This window comes from Oenanthe melanoleuca, chromosome 3, assembly GCF_029582105.1.
Source record: "Oenanthe melanoleuca isolate GR-GAL-2019-014 chromosome 3, OMel1.0, whole genome shotgun sequence".
In the NCBI taxonomy this organism is placed as follows: Eukaryota; Metazoa; Chordata; class Aves; order Passeriformes; family Muscicapidae; genus Oenanthe; species Oenanthe melanoleuca.
In genome coordinates, this window is record NC_079336.1 from 9,227,006 (window position 1) to 9,243,411 (window position 16,406).

Here is a 16,406-nt window from a genome sequence, read left to right on the forward strand (position 1 = left end):
CTTACCCACAAGCTGGGAAAAGGGAATTGTACTGGAAGCTTTGAGCCCTCAGGGAAATCTGAAGGTACCTTATTATTATGATTGAGAGAGAGAGATGGGGACTACTGACCTGTGATCAGAATTCAAATTTCCTTTAATATCACTTTTAGGAAGGCTAGTAACTTTTTACTATGTCCATTGGGTTAAATATCACACAAACTTGACATTTCTACTTAGTTCAGTCTTCTTTCCTGTTGTCAGTCTTGATCCAATCTTGTAATCTTCAAAGCTCTGTTTGCTCTTGCCAAGGCGTCTCTGTTATTAAACTGCACATGCTAATTAAGTCCACAGTAGCTGGTGTTAAATTCTAGATTCAGATTGTTACAGCATATAATTTGTGGGTTGTTCCTGTATTTTCACTATGTACCTCTGTACACATTTAAAAGCACTGTGTTTGGGCTGTGGTATCAGCAGTAGTGTCCCTGTTAACTCAGGTGCTGTGAGAGCACTTGAACTGCAGTGGTCTCAGACCTTCTGCCCCTGTTATGACAGTGCTGTCTCTCCTGCTTACCCTGAGGGGATACCCAGGCTGGGCCCAGTGCTGCTGCCAGCTGCACTCTTATTTCCAGGTTCTGAGGAACTACACTGGATCCGGACTCCCAGAGAGACTCTAAAGCTTTACATGCTGCCATAGACTGCTTCAGTGTAGCTCTGGAGGGAGGAGGGGGGATGTGGAACTGTGGTTTTAGTGGTATAAGAAACATTGCTGAAACTGTTGGGCAGTTGGGTGCTGCTCAAGCATGGATTGCAGCACACACTCTGCTCTGGGATCCTCTGCAGTAAGGGAGTGTGTGTGTCTGACCATGAGTGGGCAAAGAGCTCCTGCCAAGGGCTGCCTATTGAGACTGTCCAAGTGGGTGGTTGACCATGTTGTGAGCAGTATTTGGCAGCAGCAGACACTGCCTGAAATTTTTCTGGGGTGTGTGTGCATGCAGTGTCTTCTGAGGGAGAAAAGCCATTATATTCCCCTGGAGCCCTGTCCTGTGGCTTTCTCCTGCTTGAAGGGTGGTGGTCCTTCTTCCCTGGTACTGTTTGCAGCCTTTGGGAATGTGATGTGGCTTCTGCTGTGCCTTTGCAGTAGAACTTGGTGAAGTGAGTCAGTGCCTGATACTGTACAGCTGAGGGGGGTTGATGGTTCCTCTTCTAAATCAAGGCTTCCCGTGCCGCTGATGGAGGTGATAGGAGAGAAGATGATCCTGCAGTACAACAGGAAACAGATTTGGCAAAGGTCTTTTCTAAAGCGCTGTGCTGGAGATCAGGGTGCCTTTGTGCCCCGGCCGTGCTTTCCGTTAAAGCTTACCGCAGCTTCCTGCGGGAACTGGCAGGAATTCCAGTGCCAGGAACCAGCCAAAACGCTCTTGGCCAAATCTGGCAACAGAGCGGCCAGTTCTTTGTGCCTCGGTGATCACACTGGGAGCTTTTTCTCCCGTTCTTTGCAACTACTATCCTGGAGACTGAAATGCAAAATTAACGTGGACCAAACACTTCTGGTGAAGGAAGAACGGTGTCTCGGCTCCCTCTGCGCCCAGGTTTGAGCCCTGCCCTGCCGCACACCTTGCCAGCGAGCAGGGAATCCTCGTTCCTTCCCTGTCGCGGCGGCTGAGCGCCCTTCGGGGCGGGGGAGCGAGGCCACGGACCCGCCCTGGGGCGGAGGCGGTGGGGCGGCCGATGTCCCCCCGGTGCCCCGGCGGCTTTAAAGGCGGCGCGGCGGGCGGGGGGCCGGCGGTGGCACCATGGGCCGGGCTCTCGGCATCCTGAGCTGCGGCACCGTGGGCCGGGCTCTCGGCATCCTGAGCTGCGGCACCGTGGGCCGGGCTCTCGGCATCCTGAGCTGCTGCCTGGCGCTGGCGCTGGCGATGCCGCAGCTGCCCGCGGCCCCGCGGGGCCCCGCCGCAGGTACCGCACCGGGGGTATCGCACTGAGGGTACCGCACCCGGGTACCGCACCGGGGGTACCGCACTGAGGGTACCGCACCCGGGGGTATCGCACTGAGGGTACCGCACCGGGTACCGCACCCGAGGTCCCGCGCTCTGCTCCGCTCGCTGCTGCCGCTCCGCGCCGCTCAACCCCGCCAGCTCTTCCCGACCGCTGCTCATTTCTCGAAACAATTTTATTTCAGACAAGCATCTTGCTGAAAAGCTTTTTTTTCCTTCTCAGTCTAAAAAAGAGAATTATTCTACCTACAAACACTGCACAGGCTTCCTCTCCTCTCCTCTCCTCTCCTCTCCTCTCCTCTCCTCTCCTCTCCTCTCCTCTCCTCTCCTCTCCTCTCCTCTCCTCTCCTCTCCTCTCCCCTTCCTTCTCCTTTTTTTCATGTCTTAAGCTACGCATGCATGCACTAATATTTTTTTTTCGTGTTTTCTCATCTTCCCCAAGGCAAAACTTAGTTACAGGATGAATATAAAATTATGCAGAATATACCTGGATAGGATCCTAGATTCGTCTGGTCGACTACTCCATCCAAAGGCAAAATCAACTGTGCTGCTGTGCTTCCTGAGGGAGTCTGTGCAATTTAATTTTTTCTCTCTGTTTTCACTTGATCAGAGAAAAAAGGTCTCTAATGCCTTAGCGGAAAAAAAAAAAAGTGCTGTTTGCACTTCTACTTTTAAGATACTTGTGAAGTTTTTTTTTCAATTTAAGCTGGAATGGAATAATCAAAGTCAACTTGATAGTAGCCAGAAGAGGTTTGTCAGGTTCCCAAAACAGTCCTCAAGGTATAAATTCAAACTGGACACCTCATATTTTGCTATTTAATGCACTGGTGAGCCAGAATGTCTCTTTTATAGAAATACTCTTGTTTTGAGTTGTCCATTTTTCAGCTGCAAACCCAACCTTGATGGTGTAAACTGAGTACATGATACCATCAGTGTCAGGACGTGGTATCAGGACAGGGAGGGAGCATTTCAGTTGCTTGCTGTCACTGTCTTGACTGGTTTTTTTCTTCCTAGAAGTGATGCTTGTATCTGATCTGAACTATGTCTTTTCTGCCTCTGTCTAGATTTACATGGCAGTGAGGAATTTTGGAAGTGTGTGTATAAATGTTCATTTTTACATATAAAATTGCTTCATGACTAATTTCACTTTTCTTTTTGCTCTACAAGCCTTAAAAGAGTAACAATTTCCAAAGAAGCCTTTTTACAATATCATTTGTGTCTTTTTCCTTGTTGGCCTTTATTTCTTCTTGTGTATTTTGGATTGTGATTTCTAAACCAGAAATAATTCCTAATCAGCAGTTGCTATCCTAGAAAATATTATGATCTGTTCCCTATGTGATCTACTCAGATGTTTTGCCATTTTATTTCTTTATCTTATAAAAACTGGAATTCAAATTTTATGAAAATAAACTGTAAATACATATATACATATATACATAAATACATATATACATTTGTATATACAAATATATACAAAAAAAAAAAATATATATACACAAATATATATATACACAAATACATATATAATTGCTCTATCTCTGTGTTGGATGTTACAGGAAAACCACAGCCCTTTGTTTCAAGATTTTGAAGGCTTAAATGTGCACATATCTATTAATACTCAGAAAAATTCAGTTATTTATTGTCAAAATTAATATTTAGGACGGTCTAATATGTTGCTCACTATAATTTGAAGCCTCTTCCTAAAGAATCAACCGACATTATCTGGCAGGAGTCGTTTGCCATGACAGCACTCACTGTATTTGGGTGAGAGCTCCTGTCCCGTGTAGACTGAAGCACTTTCCTTCCTTCTTGGCAGACACTGCCTGTAAGAACCGGCCCCTGGACCTCGTCTTCATCGTAGACAGCTCCCGCAGCGTCCGGCCTGAAGAGTTTGAGAAAGTGAAAACGTTCTTGTCAGAAATGATCGACACCCTGGATGTGGGCGAGAGAAGGACGCGAGTGGCGGTCATGAACTACGCGAGCGCTGTCCGGGTGGAGTTTCCGCTGCGCACCTACTTCGACAAAGCCTCGATGAAGGAGGCTGTGTCTCGCATCCAGCCCTTGTCTGCTGGCACCATGACCGGCCTCGCCATCCAAGCTGCCGTGGATGAAGTCTTCACTGAGGAGATGGGCGCCCGGCCGGCCAGCGCCAGCATCCCCAGGGTGGCGGTCGTGGTGACAGACGGGCGGCCGCAGGACGGGGTGCGGGGCGCGGCGGCGAGCGCCCGCAGAGCCGGCATCGAGATCTTGGCGGTGGGGGTGGGCCGGGCTGACATGCAGTCCCTCAGGGCAATGGCCAGCGAGCCCCTGGATGAACACGTCTTCTATGTGGAGACCTACGGGGTGATCGAAAAGCTGACCTCCAGATTCAGGGAGACTTTCTGCGGTAAGGGGCCCAGTCCAAGGGAGCAGTGTAACTTGGCTCCTTTGGAACTCTGCTGTGGTTCCACTCCTTAAGAAAGAAGTTTTTCAGAAGTGTTATGTATCACATCTAAATATTTCCTTTACCATCCACTGGGCAAACAAGCCAACCTTCTTTTTCAGTGGAGGCCAAGTAATGACCTTTCGTTTTGAATAGTGACCTTAGTGTAGGTAACAGATGTGACTCCAGTGGACCTCCTTGTGCAGTTGGTCAGATTTAGGGAGAGAAATCACAGCAATCTGGACAAGGTTTGACTGCATATTTACTGAATTACAGAAGGTACACACCGAGCTGTGCAGGCTGCTTGTTTCTTTCCCCATCTCACTGGGAAGCAAGGAGGGTGGGAGTGTGGAACTGAAGGGATTCCCCATGGGTTCAGAGTAGGAAAATCAGCGTGGCAGGTAAACCACTGCACTGGCTTGAGCAATCTGGTGCAGAATAAAGTGCCCAAATGCAGCAGTGGGTCATCTCAGGACAGGCTTTCTCTCCTTAGGCACTGCTGGGCTTTCCCAGTGTGCCAGACTCACACCTCCCTCTGTTTCTCTGCAACTTGATCTAGACAAGGAACTGTGGGATGAATTAGCTTTCTTTTTCAGGGCTGATCTTATAAGAATGCTGTATGTATTTGGTTTAGGCTAGAACTCCACTAACAATGCTAAGCCAGAGGGCTGTTACTGTCATTTCCAGGGAGAAAAGGCCATCTGGAGTATTAAGAACTGCCTACAGATAGCTGTGACACAGCCCTACTCGCAAAAATCAAATGACAACTTTTTGACAATTAAAAAACTTGTGCAGAGTAGATTTTTCTAGTGTATTTCTAAGAAATTTACTTTAAAATAAATCTCCAGCAAATAATAGGTAAAATCAGGTATAAATAACACTGTAAGAAAATTAAAATTACAGCCAATTCCTTGGGAACAGTTGGCAGTGTGTTACTTAGTTATTTCAGAGCCTCACTAAAAATTACCACCTCATATTTTGAGTATGTTTAAAGTGAACAGACCTCTTTCTCTAGGTATGAAATAAATATGTAAGGCCATCTTACAGGCAGACAGGACACTTTGCCCAATAATTAGCATAGGAAAAGCCTTGAGGTTTGGCATGGCACCATGTTGTGCTGCTGATGTGACCAGATCCTCACAAGACCCCACCTGGCTGGACAGGTACATGTGCTGGGAACATACCACTCATGCCCACCTATGTTCTTGCCAAAGCAAGTCCTTTCATAGCAGCAAAGAAAAATGTCTTGTTCTTAAGAATAAACTTACTGTTTATTGGCCTAAAGCATAGAAATCACCTCTTGCAAGGCTGGAGGGTAAATCAGACAGCTCACACATGTGCAGTTCCAGTGTAACTCTGAGTCGCCTGTGTGCAGTGTGCCAGAATCTGTGGGATTCATGAAAAAAGCAGGGTGAAGAAAGCAGTCCTTGAAAGGACTTCTATAAACCAAATGAATCTAAGAGGGTCTTGTAAGACAGTGTGGTAAACTGGGTCCCTTTCCAGCTCCAGAGTTCTTCTTGGTTAGAAATCTGGACTCATCAGTGGCAATTAGGATTTTCTTCTGCTTTGACCTAGGCAATTAATTTGTTTGTAGGGTAAACTGAAAACAGGAAAACTAATGTTCAGGGGAAAAAATGGTTGGCTAAGATCAAGTTCTTGATGCATTGAGAGCATTACTCAGCATGAGACCATCCCAGAGATGGAAAAGTCTTAGCCTTGAATAGCTGTCCAAGTCAGTGGACATTTGACTTTCCTACCACAAAAATCTGATCATTTCAGTCTGAGCTTCTCACCTATGCTTGAAAATATCACCCAGAGATTTTGTTCATAAGTCTTGGAGATTGATTCTCTTATTCCCAAGAGTGTAGCACAATGAAAAGGTGATGTCTGTGTCTCAAAATGTAAAGACAAGACAACTCTAGCCTTTTTAGCAGACTTCTAAATCTTCCTTGTTTTAGAAAATGGGAAATGTTGCCATTTTGTTGCTACAAAATTGCCTTGTTTTCAGAAACACATGAGAAGGTTCAGGCACTCTTGCTTCTGATGTTTTATCTCACCAGTATTGCTTTGGAGATTGATTTTACCAGTAGTCCATACCCACAATAATACTAATGAGTATGTACTAATCTAAGTAAAAATCTTAGGTAAAAAGGTCTTAGGATCTGTCTTCCCATTTCTCTCTCTAATTTCCTTCCTTCCTTCCTTCCTTCCTTCCTTCCTTCCTTCCTTCCTTCCTTCCTTCCTTCCTTCCTTCCTTCCTTCCTTCCTTCCTTCCTTCCTTCCTTCCTTCCTTCCTTCCTTCCTTCCTTCCTTCCTTCCTTCCTTCCTTCCTTCCTTCCTTCCTTCCTTCCCCCCTCCCTTCCTTCCTTCCTTCCCCCCTCCCTTCCTTCCTTTCCTCCCTCCCCCCACTTTTCTTTGCTGAGTTCTCATTTCCAGTGTAATGTTACTAAACACTTAAAATCTCTCCTTGTTGAACCCTTTTCAATTCATCTTTTCTCCTGCCACCTCAGGTGCTGAGTTATTTCAGTGCTGTTTATGACCTCTCTCAGGAGTGGTGCAAAGGAGGTCTGTAACTTGTTCTGACAGCAACACAGCACTGACATTTACTAACACTAATCCAGCAAACAGTGCAAGATGTATCTCTGTAGGCATGAATGATTAATGCCTGTTCTTTCCTCTGGGATGACTGAAGTGCCTCTCTGTCCATGCCCTTTGTAGCTGTGAACGTGTGTGCCCTGGGGACCCACGGCTGCCAGCAGCTCTGTGTGACTAACAGGGCATCCTACCTCTGTGACTGCTATGAAGGATACACCCTGAATCCAGACAAGAGAACCTGCTCAGGTATGACTCCTTTGGAAAATGAGTTCAAGCAGAAAACAAAAAAAAATTAACACTATACTTGGATTTGAGATGTTATTGTGTGCTTCTCTTGAAACAACATTCATCTGTATCTATTCATTAATAAAAATTCTAGAAATGAATAATAAATAGAAGACAGCAAGTAATTATGAGATGTAATTATGAGTTTGATTCTATCACTGTCCTTTTTATTGTGCCTGTACATCCTTTCATTAGGGCCAGATACCAAAGCAAAGTCTTCAGATGTAGTCACTATTGATATTTTCTACTACTTGTTCTAATTCCTTCAATTACTATTGCCATTTCTGAGATGATTCCAAATAAAAAAATATTAAGAAATGGGAACATGCACTCCATCCCAAATTGCTTGTTATTAACAATGGGTTGTTTCTCTCATGCCTATCAAGCTGTGGACATGTGTGCACCTGGGAGGCATGAGTGTGAGCAGATCTGTGTGAGTGACAATGGATCCTATGTCTGTGACTGCCATGAGGGCTACACCTTGAATCCAGACAAAAAGACTTGCTCAGGTAAGAACTAAAGGCTACTTGAATATATGAAACTCGTGGAGATATGGACATGTTTTTTGTGAGTTACCCTAAAATGAGAACTCAGCTGTAGTCTTTTCCTTGGTTCCAATAACAATAACGTTGCAACTTTTCTTTAAATTTGTTGATTAAAAAATGCAGTTTGGCACTTATCCACTATTTTATGTCTTCATAGAATTCCATAAACATTTTTTAGCTGCTTAGTCTGACACCGGCAGGTCATTGCTCATCTCATGTGGGTTTTTAGCTTTATCCTTACTGGGGATGTTTGAGACTGTTGGAATTGCTGATGAAAGACAGAACTGCATGAGATGTGGTGTAGTCATGTCTTGCAATATCTGCCTCCTCCATTAAATAATTAATAACTGAATTCAGTTATCTGCAGCATAATATAATAATGTAGTAGGACACTGCTTAAATCATAATTAAATTGTAATTACAAATGTTGAGCATTTAAAACAGTGGAGTGTCTGGGAGGGATTAACAGGTTTCTTTCCTCAACCATGGCTCACCACAGCCATGTACATGTGTGCACCTGGAAGGCATGACTGTGCCCAAGTCTGTCTGAGTAATGATGGATCCTACAGCTGTGCCTGCTATGAAGGATACACTCTGAATCCAGACAAGAAGACTTGCTCAGGTAAGATATGATTAAGAAAAAGTTTTGTGTTCCACTAAAAACAAGCAGCTTTTAAAAATCTGGCTAATTTATGTTATTTTTCTAATAAATTATCCCAGAGTCTCTGTTCAGCTCCTGAAAACTCAGGGCAACTTTGTTTTTCCATATGTACAGTAGTAATTTGAGATCCTTGGCTCCTCTGCAGTTGTGTTAAGCTTGTATTTGATTAGGATGAAAATGCCATTTGGTATTTTCTTGAGGACTTCACAGTATTTTCACACCCATGGAGCATGAATTGTCATATCCAATATGTGATGTCAGAACAACACTTCTGTCAGAAAACACTTCAGTAAAGCAGCACAAGGGAGTGAGATAAGGGAGAGCATGGACTGTGCTGGAAGAGAGATTGTAGTCTGTATGAATATGAGATTGCTCTTCCTGGTGAATGTGTTTGGACCTTAAAAAATATTCCAGCCTTAGAGCTCTAGAGGATGGAGGGAAATGTTCCTTCTCAGTGCTGGTCTCTTGTGGAGAACGAGAGCATAGATACAGTTTGTACTCAGGGATTAGCTACAAATAAATATCTATTCTGTATTATCTTCACTTGATTAGGGTTTTATCTTCACTCTGAATTTCTTTGGATGTTTCATTGGTCATTTATTTAGGGAAAATCCTTTCTTGTCCCAACTTCCACTGTAATCTCTTTCCATATTATATTTTGTGTGACAAACTGTTGGACTTAGGCTTCCAGTTCCAGGAAGTTCCTAGGCAACTCTCTCAAGTTAAGTCACAGGTCTCACATCTCAAAGAGGTGAAGCCAAAGGGCCTCAGTATTTCTTCCTGCCTAGGTTAGGAGCTGATTTTGTGAATATGGTGCCTAGAATTAGCTCTTAGCTGGCATTACAGAGAGGCAATAAACATGTGAGGGAATGAAAATTCAATTAGGCCTCTCATTTGGGAGTCCAATCCCAAACCTCATTTCACAGCACTGATTCTCCTTCTGCATAGTCTAAGTTTAAATTATTTTCTTCACATGCTTGCTTTTTTTCCCCTTTTGAATCTCATTTAGCAATATCCTTCTAATGATTTCCCAACCATCCAGGTCTTTGTGGCAACTATATCACAAAGATGTGCAAAAAATGATGCAAAAAGAGTTTAGGTCTGGGAGAGGGTCTTTTTTTCCTTTTTCCTTTCCATTTTTTTCTTCTTTTCCTTTGCTCCTTTCCCTTCTCTTTTCTTTCTTTCTCACTCTCTCTCTTTTCTCTTTCTCTTCCTTTCTTTGTCCATCCTTTATTTTTTCTTGTGCCTTACTGGGCCTTCTTACTGCAAAGATATCCAAATATAGGAACTCCTTCTCAGCTTGCCCTTTCAGAACTGACATGTTAAATTTGGCAAAAAACAGCAACCTCACACATGAAGTGCCCACTTTGTAACTGGCAGTGGGTGTCACATCTTTTTTAGCAGCCACATGTACTTTTCTGTTTATGGTCTTTTCACTCCATAAAACCGTGTTTTCTCCAACTCAATTAGAGCTGAAGTAATGCCAAATAGTCTCTTAAAATCAAGATATTTGTTCTCTGCAATTCTGTTGATTCTCTGATAATTGTTTTGTAACTTCATGACTTCTAGTTCCATTATTTTGCCATCTGTTACAGCTGCAAAAAAAGTGTTGCCAGTATTCCAAAATTTTGTTCTAATTTTGTGACATGGATAGTCAGATACAAACACACTCTGTGCACCCTGCTCTGGTTAACAGCACACTGACACTCAGTAAAAACCTCCTGGTTTGAATCCAAATGGAGATACACTTGTGACTGGGAAGTGCTGAAGGCTGAAGTTTGGCTATGGATTAACATTCTGCTCTGAAATGCCTCCTTCAACTGCTCAGCTGTGAGCAGGTGTGTGTGAGGGATGACCTGCTCTACTCCTGTGCCTGCCACCAAGGCTACAGCCTCAACCCAGATGGGAAAATGTGCTCAAGGAAGAGCAGATTGCTGATGCCTACCCACCCTGCCCTCCCTATGTATTGCAATAGCTCTTGTTGGCATGTGAATATGTTTGTGTCTGTCTGAGGAACTTTCACTGCTCTCAGGTGTTAAAAGACAGTTCTATGTCACTCTGCCTTGCCCACTTTGAGCAAAATTCAGATATACAAGGAACTTTACATGTGACAATGTCAGTAAATACTCACCATGCAGCTTTTGTCAACTTATAAATAAGGCCTTCACTAATTTATGTAATATTCAGCAAACCCAGACCTGAGGAATTGTTGAAGAGAGAAGAGCTGGGGTTAGTTACACACTTTGCAGTACTGTGGAATGTGTGTCCCAGCATGCACGACAGTTTGAGGTGATGTCCTCCCCTCCAGGCTGAATTTCATCTTGCCCTTCCTTTCTTCAGCTCCTCAGTGACTTTGTGTTACAGTAAAAATGTAATAATTTCAGAACCTTTTCTTTCTTTCTGAGTTTTCTCCCTGTAAAGTTATTGTGTACTGGAAACCTTTCCTAGTGTGCCTTTGGAGCTGATGTGGCATTTCACACAGCTGGGTCAGAGGGAGCAAGGTCTGAGGAATCCCTTGCATTAATTAATGCATTAATCCCCAGTAAGACAACTGCTGGTCCAAGGTGAGATCATCTCACACATGTCAGTAGTTCCTGATAAGATTCATAGAGGATAGGCTCCCAGCATGGAAAAGCATTGCCATTGGGAATTAAACATTAAAAAATGTTATCTTGTTTTTGGATAACTGCTCCTCCAAAGCACATCCTGTATGAACTGATGTGCGTACACCAGGAACCCATCACTGGCAACAGGTCTGTGTGAGTGGATTATAAACCTGTGATTGCCATGAAGGCTTTATTTTAAATTCACATGACAAAACATGCTCAAGTAATAACTTAATGTTGGGGTTTTTTTCTGAATATGTTTATTTATTGAAGCACTTCTTTTTAATGTGTCAAACCTTTTTCATCTATTTGAGAAATGGTCTATCAACACACAAGCTCCCAGGAAGTGTAATACCTTTTCATTCTTTTATGTCGCTTTCCATGGATATTTTGAGCTAGTTTGGTCCTTCTTGTTTAGTTATAGCACTTGCTGTATTTAAAACTAGTTTAATGTTGCCTCTTATCATCACAATTTAAGGACTTACTGTATTTAAAAATACAATCTGTCATAATCTGCATTCCTGAAATGGGAATAATTGGGGGTGTTGGCAATGCAGGGTTCTGGGACACCTGTGTCTGCATTGCATACCAGCATTAGGTAATGGCTGGGGGTCCCAAGGTGAACAGTACTTAGGTTAGAACTACTACAGTGCTAAACCTTGTATTCTTGTATTCTTGGCCTCTCCTCCAAGCTGAGTGGGGCAAGAATGGACTCACCAACTGCTTTCCCTTCAGATGGGCAATACTGGGATTAAATGTTGGCAAACCTCTCCACAGTTTGATGTAGAATCCGAAGTTAAGTTGGGTAGGAAGGGACCTCAAGAGGAACCTAGCCCAGCCCTGGTTCAGAGCAGGAATATCAGAGCAGGAATAACCTGCCCATAATAATCACATCAAGTGGCTGAAAACCCTGTGTAAGAGTACAGTTAAAAAATAGGTGGATATAGACAAACACCATCTGCAAAAATAGTTTCTTGTTGGTTTGGACTTGAACACAAAGGCAGTGTAAAAACATAGCTTTAGCATGTTTTGTGTGACTTGTTGGGAATCCCAGTGGCAAAAGGAATGCCCCAGATTTTGAATATCAAATACTGGAAGACTCTCAATTTCACAGAAGGACTGTAGAAGAATTCAGAGTACCTTTGGACAACTGCCAGCGTTGGTTGGAAAAATAATTTTGCTCAAATAGACAAAATCCAAGGAGGATCTGTATCTGTCATTGGAGAATTTAAACTCAGACATAAAAAGTTAACGGGCAGCTGGTTGGAAACCAACCATGTTGGTGTGATGTTTTGAACTGGCCTTCCTCCAGCTGACTCTTGCACAACTCTTCTTTGTACATTGACCACAAAGCCAGTGGAATGTTCCAAAGAGGGGAGCTGAACAAATACAGGCTCAGTGGAATCAAGGAGACACCAATTTCAACACTGGCTTTAAGACAAATGAATTTTTGCACTGCCACATCTGCAACCTCATAGATTTTGCAGTTTCCTTGCAAAACGGGAGTATTAATGGAATGACTGATAAACAAAACAAACAAAAATACAAACAAACAAAAAAGGAGGGAAATGTACTTCTGTATAATATTTCTATTGCTTTACTGTTACAATGCTCACACACTTTGTTTGACATGGATCAGGTATGAATTTATGTATCTAGAGAAAACAAAATTTATTAATATGTTATTGTTGCCTATGCAAGTAATGTAAAAAAAAGTATTAAGAGATGGGTATTATATACAGGTAATACCTCTTGATAACTTATTGAAAATGTATTTGTAGGCTCTCTTTCAAGAAGGCTTTGCCTTTGGAAGGTTATTATTCTAGTCTCAGATGTGGATGGTGATCTCACTACAGTACCTGTGCTGCAGTAGTGACATACATTTGTTCTTAGCCTTCAGCAAAGTGGTGCAGCCTTAACTTATTTACTTTATGGAGCAGATGAGGTTACATTGCCTTTCATGCAGCTAGGAACTCACAGGCATCTACTGATGCTTGACTTTATCATACTACAGTGAAATTGCTCTCTCTGAACTCTTTGGCATTGCTGCTGTTTTTTGTGTGAATTATGGAGAAAAAGGAATCCTTGAGGACAGCTGAGGCTAGTCCCCTGTAAGTCTGGAAGATGGAGGCCAAGACCTAGGAACAGGTTCAGTGGAAGCACTGCTTTGTCAGTATAGGAGAGCTTGCTTTCTCTTTCTGAAGAAACTGGTAACTCCTCTGTCATACTAACTGGCTCCTCCAACTAGAGGAGGAGGAGCTGTGATTTCTGCTAGATTTTAAATTCACTTGGGCCTAGCTGAATGATGCAATTTCCTCCATCTATATTTATGTGATATTTGAATGGATTTGTGTCCACCCTCTTGAATGAAGAAAGATACTCCCTAAGCATGCAAGTAGCAAATGTTAGAAACCAAGAGTTCTTGTGGGGTGACAAAACTAAAGTTGATGGGGAGGCTGGTTGGTCTCTGCAGCCAGGCCCTTTTAAATTTTTTTTCTTCTTTTTTTGCTCAGTAATAGTCTAATTTAAAGAGTGTAGAGGATCCAGGTAGGCAGGTGAGGAACACCCTGCTGTGCTTCCTTCTTGGTTAGAGCTGAGCTCTCTCTTGCCTGTCCTGGACTATGACTCTCAGGTCTCTGGCTACACACCAGCCCCTGTTCACTGCTGCCCCTCCTTCCCAGCTGCCCTGGGTTGCAGTGCTTGCTGTAGTCTCACAGCATGGGTTTGACTCCTTGCACAGGATCAAGTGTTTTCTTGGGATTTAAGTGTTCAATGATTGTAATAAATAGGCTAAATGCTGTTTTCTCTCTTAGGAGCCATAACAAGCAGTCTTGTAACAGCTGAAGAGTCCTGTAAGTGTGAAGCCATAGTTGCCCTCCAGGACTCAGTGACCTCCCGCCTTGAAGCTCTGTCCACAAAATATATCCTTTTTCTTACATGATCACCTGCATTCAGCACTTTACTGGTATTTTAGAGGTAGCTACTTTGATATAAACCAGGGAAGAAATATCCCTCAAAAAAGAAAGTATTTTCAGGGTGATTTTAGAAATATTATGGAAAAAAAGATAGGTTATTGCAAACACCACGATGTTTTCACATTCCATTGAAGAGCAACACAATACAGGTAAAATGAATGCATATGCACACATCCCCTAGATTATCTGTGCCATGTTGAACTTCAAGCACTGCTCTACTCATAATTCCTCTGGCTGGCTTTCACTGTTACATCAAACACTCAGTTTTGAGCCCTCCTATTATGTCCCAAAACTTTAGAGACAACTTCATGGGCAGTGTGACAACAGTCCCATTAGCTGTGGTATTCCTCTGCATCCCACCTCCAGAGGCAGGCGCAGTCCCAAGTGATTTTCAAGCACCTTCTTTTCTCTGAAAATGTGTGAGCCTGTTAGTACCCTGGGATGCAGGAGCACGAGAGAGCTGCAAGGCAGGGTGCTGAGGCTGGAGGCTCTGGCAAGCCTTGTGCCTGTAGGAGCTCTGAGGTGCTGGCTGATGGTGGAATTTGCTGGCTTTGTTTGCTGCAGTGCTTTGTCTGCAGCTGGGAAGAGAAACGTGGTCAGCCCCCAGATTAGACATTCCACAAACATGTGGGAGAGGAAAAAACCCTGACCAACAAACAAAGAGAAAGTGGTGAACTCTGTCATACCACAGCAAGCCTGAATGCTGGAATAAATGCCCTCAGATGACATGGCAGGAACTAGTAAGTAGAAGTTGGACAAGCTGTAGTACATCATAAGGCATAATCTGTAAAAGTGAAAGTGGTCGATCACTGCTACAATTTACCAAAGACTGCCACAGATTTTCTTTGCTGAAAATTTTTGAGACTGAATGTTTTTTTTCTGTCAAAGGTGCTCTCATTCAAATAGGAACTGATTTAAAGGAGCATTACATCTAGTTATGATCCTGATCCCTGGGGCTTCAAAATCAAGGAAGAGTGGACTATTCAAGATTTAAAAAAAGGAGAGCAAAGTAGTGAGTTTTGTACATGAACTCATCATTTAGATAGATACAAGACTTTTTCAGTTTGCAAACTTTCTGAAAGTCAAATAAGATTTCTGCCAAAGACACAAGACTTTCCCAGTTTTTGAATAAATTCAAAGTTATTTTTACGATATCTAATTGGACATCCCTCTTCTTGCAGTGTGCTTGGAGTTCAGTTTATCTGCCTGGGAAAAGCTAGGGGAAGAACTCTTATTTTCCTGGATCATAATGTATCATTCTAGGGAATCTAATTAGTTTAAACTGAACACCAAGATATTTAAACTTACAATGTCAATGTCATCTCAGTAGTAGCACTTCCTTCAGAGATCAACCTTTCTGCCCCAAGAGCTCAAGGTAAGCAGGAAAAGGTTGTGGGTTTAAGTTAGGAATACAATTTATTACAAAGAACTGAGGCTTTCTTTAAAAGTTATTCTTTGATGGGCCATTTCTATTCCTAGCATCCTTTTAAGACAACCTGGAAAACACAGCAGAGACCATTACCTTCTGCTTCTCATCCCTGGGTATTACCTGATCCAACTCTTTCTAAGAAATTAGGGGTCTTGAGATTATTTGGTAAAATGCCAGATCTTGGCATTTGGAAATCTCTGTTTCAAGCATGTATTGACCTCATCCAGAAAATAAGACTGGTGTTTTTTTTGAAAATGCAGCAATGAGAAAGACTGTAAATAAAACAAACCTTATAGCCATCTATTTTATTGCCCTTGACAACTGACCACTAGATGAAGTGTCTGAGAAGCTGCAGGCATATCAAGACAAACAGCAGATTGTCTGAGCTATCATTTTGCTTGATTTTAAAATAGATTTTCAGATTCAAGCCTTTTTATTGTTTTCAGGAAGCTTTATTTCACTGCACAGCCTACAAAACAGCAGTTGGTTTACTATTATTGATAAACATTAGGAAGACTTCAGGAAGACAAGAGTCTTGAAAATAGTGACCCTGAGGATCTTCATGTACAGTCACTTTATAGCCATGGAGCTACTCATCCATCCTCTTGCTTCAGTTTGTACTGCAGATACTGCTTTTCTGTAGCAACTGCATTTTTTATTCTCTTATTTCAAAGTAAATACAGAAAAAAAAAAATGGATGCAGTATATCACGTTATATAAAACTCTGAAATGGCAAGGCAGAATGAAAAAATGTGCCTGCCTTCTTTCAATTAAATGGGAAAGTAAGTTGGGATCTTGTAACTTATTTTAATAAAAATACAATATGATATGCACATTGATGTTGGAAGTTATTTTGTATTCACTCTAAAGAACGTGTGTTATGGAACAAAGGGTTTAAAAAACCCAAGAAAACAA

General features: G+C 42.6%; 1 protein-coding gene across 1 annotated transcript; it reads left to right on the plus strand.

Moving 5' to 3' along the window:
* Window positions 1-1,772: 1,772 nt before the first annotated feature.
* Window positions 1,773-15,962, plus strand: MATN3 (matrilin 3). The gene is made up of 8 exons (XM_056488988.1): window positions 1,773-1,935; window positions 3,745-4,359; window positions 7,114-7,236; window positions 7,662-7,784; window positions 8,320-8,442; window positions 10,276-10,407; window positions 13,901-14,008; window positions 15,821-15,962. Exons 1-8 carry the CDS (start codon window positions 1,773-1,775, stop codon window positions 15,874-15,876), a joined length of 1,443 nt encoding a protein of 480 aa, XP_056344963.1. The 3' UTR covers window positions 15,877-15,962.
* The last annotated feature ends 444 nt before the right edge of the window (window positions 15,963-16,406 follow it).